This window comes from Rosa rugosa, chromosome 6 (genome assembly GCF_958449725.1).
Source record: "Rosa rugosa chromosome 6, drRosRugo1.1, whole genome shotgun sequence".
Classification (NCBI taxonomy): Eukaryota; Viridiplantae; Streptophyta; class Magnoliopsida; order Rosales; family Rosaceae; genus Rosa; species Rosa rugosa.
The window spans coordinates 24,695,825-24,704,975 of record NC_084825.1 but is presented as its reverse complement, the minus strand read 5'-3'; the positions used below and the strand labels follow the sequence as shown (position 1 = coordinate 24,704,975).

At 37.3% G+C, this 9,151-nt stretch overlaps 1 protein-coding gene across 5 annotated transcripts; it reads left to right on the top strand.

Moving 5' to 3' along the window:
• The first annotated feature begins 1,642 nt into the window (after window positions 1-1,642).
• Window positions 1,643-4,600, top strand: LOC133715723 (uncharacterized). Of its 5 annotated transcripts, none has more exons than XR_009849190.1 (7): window positions 1,643-2,090; window positions 2,694-2,762; window positions 2,877-2,980; window positions 3,240-3,292; window positions 3,901-4,017; window positions 4,151-4,234; window positions 4,349-4,600. XR_009849190.1 is itself a non-coding variant. In XM_062142338.1 (5 exons), exons 1-4 carry the CDS (start codon window positions 1,927-1,929, stop codon window positions 3,260-3,262), a joined length of 360 nt encoding a protein of 119 aa, XP_061998322.1. In that variant the 5' UTR covers window positions 1,643-1,926; the 3' UTR covers window positions 3,263-3,292; window positions 3,522-3,894. The 5 variants fall into 5 exon arrangements, 3 of the variants coding, with proteins under 3 accessions (XP_061998322.1, XP_061998321.1, XP_061998320.1); XR_009849191.1 differs by lacking the exon at window positions 1,643-2,090 and adding an exon at window positions 2,100-2,237; XM_062142338.1 differs by lacking the exons at window positions 3,901-4,017; window positions 4,151-4,234; window positions 4,349-4,600 and adding an exon at window positions 3,522-3,894.
• Window positions 4,601-9,151: the final 4,551 nt, after the last annotated feature.

The following is a 9,151-nucleotide window of genomic DNA, read 5'->3' as shown; positions in this document are numbered from 1 at the left end:
GTCAGTGGCTCAAGCTATATATTGTCGACAAGTTCGAAATATATATTTAGAGGCTAAATAAAGCCTACTATGGAAGCATGGAAACATGAAAAGTCAACTTTAGCACATTTTCCTACTTCGGCTAGGAGAAACCGAGCTAAACAAGGAAGGAGGGGTGGCAGACTAACCAAATGAAATCTAAATGTGCTGAAACTTTCCAGATCCATTCTAGACAGCCCAAGGATCATTTCTTATGAAGAGTGCAAGAGCTTTTTTTGACTGGAAGGCCTTCAAACAATCAGCCCAATTTTCTACAGAAGCAAAACTGGAAAACTGGACCTGTAAGAGGTCCAGCAGCATTTTCGGCCCAACCACATGGAATAAAAATCTGAAAATTTGTCAGGATGATCTACACTCATAGTGGAACATTTCATATGAAGAAGTCGAAGGCATATAATGAAGTATTGTTGGAGAAATAATTGAAGGAATAAAGGGGTAGAAACTGACCTAAAACCAGCTCAATATTCACATGTTCATGTTTCCTACCCACATGAAGAAAGCTAGATACTTTTCTCTTTTTCCTTGGATATATTTTTCTTCTACAATCTCTTTAATAGATCATCACCACTTCCATGTTGCTGCACCTTCATGCTTTGCTTTCATTTCATCTTTTCTCTATCTTTTCCATATTTTACAAGTGAACTTAGATCTACTTTCATTATTTTTCTTCCACTCATCATTTCACTCTTCTTTTTCTTCCCTATATAAACACCTTCTCCTCTCATTCTAAGACACCCATTCACATACAACAACAACATCTCTAAGATGATCTAAGTTCTCTCTAGAGCAAACTTCTCTAAGAGCAACTCCTCTCCTTCTCTTTCTCTTAGCACACTCCTAGTCCTAGTCTTCTCAGAAGCCGACTTTCAGTGCCACCAAACCCTCTGTCAACGTGCTTCGGTCCTAGTCTCCTCGGGAGCCGACGGTAGTGCCGCGACCACAACGGTTACAGAACCAGCCAAGCAAGGGTAACGCCCTAGCAACCCAGCCAAGCTAAAGTCACGCTTTAGCAAGTTCTCCTCACTTCCCGGTGGTTCTCGCTCTGCTCGATCTACAACATCGAGTGTCGATTGTGATTTTCAAGAAGCTCAGCAAAAGTCCTCGCCACGAGGCACAAAGAATCCCACGACGAGGTTGGTGCTCTCCTCGTCCACAATTGCTTGAAAGAAGTCAGGTCAAGGGACACCCCCGACGACCGCACCCGAACGGTGCTGGCACGCCCGCGCAGAAAAGAGACTGTTGACCAGCTGCAACAAAATTGGAGCCAAACACAAATTACGGCGTGCATGAAGTAAAAGATGGTCTTTTACGACGTGTTTCTATGTGCGCTGTAAAAGACTCATCTTTTACGGCGTGGCGTGCATATGATGTGTGCCGTAAATGTCACATTATATTTACGGCGCACAATGAATATGCGCCTTAAAAGACTTCTCTTTCTGATCTTTTACGGCATGTTTTTCATGTGTGCCGTAAAAGAATTTCTAATTTAATCTTTTACGGCGAGTTTTCATGTGCGTCGTAAATGTCAAAAATTTGGACGAGCCCGCTATTATTTTTCGCTCAAATTCTAATTTCCCCCTATAGTCTATATACCGGAAGTTTGCTATGAAAAGTTGAAAACCACGAGATTCGCCCTCCGCTCAGAAAAAGGGGGAAAAAAAACTCTCCCAAAATGGAGGTGCTCCCTCTCGTCCTGCCTCTCTATCCATCATCGGTAACACCCAAAAATCCAAAATCACCTACCCATGTAATCGTCGGATCTTCCACTCTCTAATTTTCGATGGCGTTTCCTTACCCAAGCCTCACGCTCTTTCTCTACCCTCTCCCTCGCCCTCTCTGCCTTCTCTCCCGTCGACAACTACGTCTTCGACAGCGGCTCCACCTTCGATGATGGCCGCCGTTTCGTTTCGGACTCGTTCACTTCAGCTCGCTCAATTTCACTCAGAAACAAAAACCCCAATCCCAATTCCCCCTAAATTTACCAAACCGCTAAGGTTTTCCGGCGGCCGTCCTAGTATGAGTTCCAGATCCGCGACCAGGGGATCCATATGGTACAAATTCCATTTCCAGGGCTTCAATTCTTGTAATTTTGATTGGAATAGTTCTCAGTTCCATTTACCAATCTTTCATGGATGTCTGTTTTTGATAACGTTGTATCCACGTGTTGTCCGTCTCTTGTTTGTGCACATGCCACAGAGGTGAGGAAAAGTCAAATCATTGATGGGGATTTTATCAGTTTTGTTGCTTCCTGAACGAAAAAGATTGAAAATTTAGGTGCAGAGGAATCCACAGTGCAATTTATATGCTGATTTACGAATTGGGTTGGGAGAATATTAACTTCTCTAAGTGAACCTAAACTCCTGCCTGTCAAAACCAGTGCATAACGTTTTTGTGGCCTTGCAAGATTGGATTTGAAGAGCAATATTACTTTAATCATTGATGAATCTGGGGTTGACTATGTATGATTTGTTTATGTTAGGCTCACTGGAATTTGATGTCAGTCTTGTTTTAATACTAATCAAACTCAGCAGAGACTTTAAAGCCAAATAATCACATATGGTATCTTTGAAGAGAATCTATTTAATTTAAACTAGTTGTTGATAAATGATTTCCACATGTCTTCTCTTGTATACGTGACTGTGCTTAACTTGTAGGGAGCTGGTTGAAATCGGAAGCAAGAGTTCATGGCTGACCTTGATGATTATGGACAGCCACAGATTCAGGTTTGTGAACTTTCTCCGGTCCTCGAACTAGAATGAAGTTGCTTTTAGTGTAGCTCACTACCTCTATTTGTTTATCAAGAAGTTTCTGATATGCATTTGTTATGATTATGGAAGGGGAGGTTTGCTGCAATGGTTGTCTGTTGGCTTCTGGGAAATGGGTGCCTTTTTCCTGGAACAGTGTGCTTACACTCCAAGATTACTATGTTGCCTTGTTCCCGGTAACTTTTGTATCCCTGAAAATTTCTTTTAATTAATTAGCAGAGCAAATGATCTCCAAAATCCCAAAAAATTTACCAGTATCCAGTTTAGTATGTTAGCTTAGTGTCTATAAAATTTCATTGATATCTGAGTAGTTTAGGTTAGGTTTTTATTTTCGTTTTGGTTTCTGGTCAGAGTAGTGAATCTGTTTTGTGTTCATTAGTTTAGTTGTTATTTAATCTTCTGTGTTCATTAAAATTTCATGTTGCTTCTGCGTAGGTGATTTTGGGTTCGCAGCATAGTGTACGTGGACAATGCCAAAGCTCAACATGGTAAGTTAATTGCTTACTTAAGATGCAATTTGTCTAACTTAGACCAACTTCATGACTTGAATGAACCATAATAATTGTCTAGAATTATCTTGCATGTGGGGTTTGAAATAGACATAATTGGTTCTCTACTTTAATTACATCAATATGTGGTTGTCATTGCTGCACTTTTACATTGATTGTTTTGAAGTTCATATTTTGGCTTTCTTCCAATACTCTCAGATTGAAGCAGGGAAATGATCACTTGAAGGCTCAAATAGAAATTTTTTTAAGGGGATTTCTGGAACAGATGAGTTGGGATGACTTTTCCCATATTAGAATACAATCACCCCAGGCTTCAGTGATTGCATTTGCTAATTTCTGGTCTGGTGTCTTTATTTGTGCATAGCATCTTGATTTTGCTAATCTTGCATGTGTATCTTGATTTTGCTAATCTTGTTATAGATTAGTGTAGTCTCAATTGTTGCTATAATCCTCTCTGTGACTTTTGTCCTGTTTTTCAGAGAGGTAAGTTTATTTTCATGATATGGCATTGCGGTTCTAACTTCTAACCTTTATATGCGTTTGTGGATGGGGCGAATCAGAATTTGATTTGGAGTTTGCTTTTCCAGGTTATTCCCCAAGCAATATGCTGCATTAGATATGGACTTGCTGTGGGTTCCAACTTTGTATGGCTTGTCTGAATTTTGATGATTATTTGCTACCCAATGGCTTATTCAATTGGAAAGGTATTCTTAGATGAATAGTTGAAAATGTTTCTCTCCTATGCACCTTGTCTTTTAGTTTTTCAATAAATGTATATTGCTGATGCTGTTTGATTTGACATGTAATTGTTGATACTAAGAAACTGTATGTTTCCAGATATTGAACTCTGTTCTGGAACATAATGAAGCATTATTTAGGCGAGCTCAGTTTAAAGCCCTCGTCTCCATCCAAAGCAAAGAGGTAAAGTCCATGTACAACCAATATGGTATCACTTGGGTGAGACCATTGAATTTATTTCTTTGTAATTGTCAACATAGTTCACACTTTTAACAACTCTGGATTAATTGTCAATAGATTGCTTCAGAAGGACTCAAGCAGAGAGTATTTGAGACATCACTTGTTGATCTTCAGGGAGATGAGGGGCATGCTTACAGAAAAATGCGGTTGAGATCGGCTCAGATTATCCCAAGATTGTTTTTGCTTGCTATGGATTTCTCTTTGCTTGAAAGCAAATTTTATATGATGTACAATAAATAGATTAATGAAGTTTATTTTACCAACAAAAATATAGCAACATGAAATATATAAATTGTGAACTTTTGGATTTTTTTTTTAAAATTTTTTAATCATCATTTACGGCGTGTATGTATGTGTGCTGTAAATGTACCCCCTTCTTTTACGGCGCACATTTGAGTCATTTATGGCGCATTTTAATGTTTCAAAATCGAAACTAAGAATTTCTAAAACACTTTTACGGCGCTCTTTTATGTCTTTCACGGCGTGTCGGTGGGGTCTTTTACGGCTTTCTGGAAACATGCCGTAAAATAGTTTTGTCTTTTACGGCATGGCCATTTACGGCGCGTTTTTGTGTGCTGTAATTTGTCTTTTACGGCGCTCTTTGTGGGCCGTAAAAGACCATTTTTCTGGTAGTGCACGCCAACAGTCATGACTCCAACATCCTAGCCGTGACTACAAGCAAGGACAAAAAAATATGAGACAACTGTACTAGTGGTACTACAAGTGAAATTAACTTGTGAACCTCTATGATATATATTAGTTTTTTGAAGCTGAACTTGGCTAATTAGGTAACTTGGGAAATTAACATACATATTATTAATTACAAGCGAAGTCTATAAATAAGTGATAATTTTGTCAATTACTGTTGGAAAGGAAAGATCCCACATTGTAATAGTGACAAATATAATATAACTTATAAGTGGGTGGCTCTTACCAAATTGTACCGAGGCCTTTTATGATCAAAACCCAACACCTAACGGGTGGTTAAGTTGGGACAGTATCGGTATAATGGTGGGCCACGGGCCACGCTTGCCGCTGTTTAACATGGTATCAGTTATGTCGCCATCATGGACTCAGCTTCTTGAATTGATGGCAGACTGAAAATCATATCTTGCTGCTGTAATTTCTTTAAGCGCTGAAAATTTAAAGGACCAAGCTGTCTCCTGTGTCATAACCATGATGATTCCATCACATCCACTTTCACTGCTATGAAAGTTGAATATTTCATAATGAGGGGAAATGTCTATTCCCTTGCACTCCCACTCTCGCAGGAAGATTCTTGAAGCTCATGTCTGCTGCATACATACTAACTACTTCATTTCCAAATTTGACATATGAGCCAATCTCTATCATCTCACCAACACTGAACAAATTTTGATCGAAACGTGAAACCAACATCACTTCTTTGATAAGTCTTCTCCCCTTCTTGGTCTCAAGGAGAGTACATTTCCCACATGCTTTAACCAATTCTTCATTTCTCATCTTCACTGTTGAAGTCATGGAAGGATCAAAATCAATTAGGATAGACATCTTTGTTGTTGTGTGGCTACTGCAGCCGCTATCAATGTACCGCACATTGTCATTCTGTTCAATAGATGTTGTATGACAAGCAAAAAAAATGTGCCATCACCATTTACTTGTTCTAAGTAATTAATCATTATTGTTGAAGTTATAGTGTTTTTGTACATGCCCAAACCTTTCACACTTTGAGCATTTAGGCTTACCTTTGAACCAATAGATACCACTTTGGTATTTTCTACAAACCTTGCACTCTGGCAGAGAAGAACTACTAATGCTAATGCTGTCAGTATTCTTTATTGACGTATTAGTCTTTCTATCCCATTTTTTTCCTTTTCCTTTCCAGTTCTTTTTAAACTTGGAAAAAGCTACTTATATCTTGATTAGAACCACTCTGATTCTCTCTTGAACCAATGTTAAGATATTGAAAAACACTCTTTGTTTTATTCTTAGCATGTGTTTCTAATCTCTGATCAAAAGTTTTGAGAGATGTTATAACAGCCTCTTCACTCAAGGTCTTCATATCTTTTGTTTCTTTAATGATTAATGCAACTATCGTTTCATACTTTTCAGTCAAACCGAGAAGAATATTTTGAACTATCCTTTTCTCTGGGATAACTTCACCGTATGATTTCATTTAATTTACAACAAAACTGAGCCTAGTCAAATAATCTTTAAGAAATTCATCCTTTTTCATTTGGGTATATTCAAAATTCCTTCTTAAAAATTGAAATTTTATTGCTCTAACCTTTGTTGTACCTCTAGATTCTTCTTGCAAGTAGCGTTTGATGTCTCCTCATTTGAAATGCGGAAAGCATCATCGGTCACTATACCTTAAATCATAGCGAGGGCTTTAGCATCCCTTTTCGGATGTTGCTCTTCAAAACCAATTACTCTGCTGCGGTAAGAGCATCTACGCCTACAGGCACAATGTAGTCTTCTTTGACAAAACTCTAAAGATCATGTGAGATGAAAATTGTTCCCATCTTGATTCTCCAGAAGTCATAGTTCTCACTGTTGAAGATCATAGTACCTATATCACGTGCTGCTACTTGTGTCAGCCATGATTTTGATGAAATTGATTCTAGAACTTAACTGTTTGAAATCTCCCTAATTGAATCACAATAAGCCCCAAACTCTTAGATCATATTAGAGCTATGATACCATGTTAATGCTTGATGGATCCTATGCACTCACACAATTTCACAACAGCAAATATGATGACTGTGGTAGCAGATAATTGCATGCAGTGTAGTAAATGAAGATAGGCAGAGAGAATGAAGGAGTCATGCTCACACTGTATAGCTACGACCTATTTTCTGTACTCACACAATTTCACAACAACAAATATGATTAATGCGGTAGTAGATAATTGCTGTGATAACAGATGAAGAAAGGCAGAGAGAATGAAGGAGTCATGCTCACACTGTAGTTACGATCTATTTTCTTAACTCAACAACTGATTTGTGAGGCTTCGGACATCTCCCTAAGTCAACACTGAAGATGATCAGAGCCATACATGAGGCATATAATCTGACCATACAAAACGAACTACAGTAAAACATTTAAAAGTATAATTTTAATAACATATATAAACCATTCATTATCTAGAACGGGCCTCTATATGGGGGAGGATCTAGAGAGAGCCTCCTTAAACTTGAAGTGTAAGGATGTTTTTATTTTTAGCATGTAGTTTAATAATCTAAACCGTACCATTCGTTCTCTAGTTACATACACACATATGAATCCTACCCAAATCAGAAAACTTTTAACCATTTGATAAGCACAGTGTCGTTTTAATTTTATCTAATGAACTACATTTGTTTACACAATTTTGAACGACCAAATGATTATGGCTTTGGTTGATTTTTCATATACACAATTCTTGCATGAGAATCTAAAGCCTCAAATTCTTAAAGTAAGGAGGTCATTTGTGTATGTGTGTGCGCTTGCGCGCGCGTGCTTGTCTGTGTTCTGAAATAGTATTGTTTCCGACAGGACCGACCCGTGGGCAAGACAACTAAGGCAATCGCCTAGGGCCTCACTCTTGAGAATGCCTCACTTAATCTAGATCCTTATGAACTGTTTATGTCCTAGAAATGCCTGGTATATGACTTTATGGCCCAATGTTTAATTAAAGACTAAAAAAAACTTGAGGCTTCTTAGTCCAAAGTTTGAGCCTAGTGAAATTGAGGGCTTTTTTTTAGGGGAAATTCATTATAGACCCAATTCCTATAAAATTCAGTGGAAAAAACCCATAAATTATTATTTTTCAATCTACATCCAATTATGCCAACTAGGATAAAATATTGCCTTTCTTTTTTTCTTAAAATTACACATATTGCCACTATTTAAATCTGATAAACATAAGTCAACTAGTAAGATTAACGTCCTCTTTTTTTTTTTTTTTTTTTTTTTTTTTGAGGAAGGGCCAAATTGGCTGCCCTTAAGCCTTAGTCATTAATGAAACCATAGAATACATTGGGGGGGGGGGGGGGACATATAGCCTAACCCCAAATCATAAACAGCAGTAAGAGAATCACTCGAGATAATAACATGCGTCTCAACTAAGGATATGTATTCTAAAAAGCACCAATTAGCGAAGAGTGCACATTTGGCTACTCTATTCGCTTTACAAAGGTGGTGACATACCGGAAAGTAATAACGTCCTCTTTAAATACCTTAATTGTAGATTTTTTTATTAGTCCCATTATTCCAGCAATTTTCCTTCTACTCATCATTATGGCTAGAATTATGGAGTTTTTCCTTGCACATTTTTTAATTCAAATGTTTTATAGATTTAAATAAATTTAGAATTTACTTTTTGGCAATTTAAACTTTCTATTTTAAAGGTAGATTTTGTGTTCTGAAACTCAACTAGTTAGTATTAGTTGTTGTTATCTGTTGTGTTTTGCAACACAACTCTAGATTTATGTTTTTCATCCATGCATTTACTTGCAACTTGACTTAAAGGTAGAGGCTTAAGTTTTTAACCTAGCTAATAGAACTTTTTTTTCCTAATTACAACATAAAGATTAGACGCGTATGTTTAACTAACCTCACTTATAGGAATTTTCATATCAACCTATGATTCATTTTTCACATCAACCTCTTTCTTAGATATTCTATATATCATTGCGATTTTACCATATTTCTTAGGTTCAATCTCTAACTCATCGCTATATGCATACACCTATAGGTAATAATTGGGAATGAACAACCATCAAATTAATATGACAATATACAAAAGGAAAAGTTCAAACTTAGAACAAGATACTTTACCAAAAGATACAGGGCAGAATGATGAAAAAAGAAAAGATTTGAAAAAACTAAATCTAATGA

Coding starts and splice junctions, on each gene's coding strand:
- LOC133715723 (XM_062142338.1), top strand. CDS start 1,927: ATGATGGCCGCCGTTTCGTTTCGGACTCGTTCACTTCAGCTCGCTCAA. Junction 2,763..2,876: donor ATGGACAGCCACAGATTCAG/GTTTGTGAACTT, acceptor TGATTATGGAAG/GGGAGGTTTGCTGCAATGGT. Junction 2,981..3,239: donor ACTATGTTGCCTTGTTCCCG/GTAACTTTTGTA, acceptor GCTTCTGCGTAG/GTGATTTTGGGTTCGCAGCA.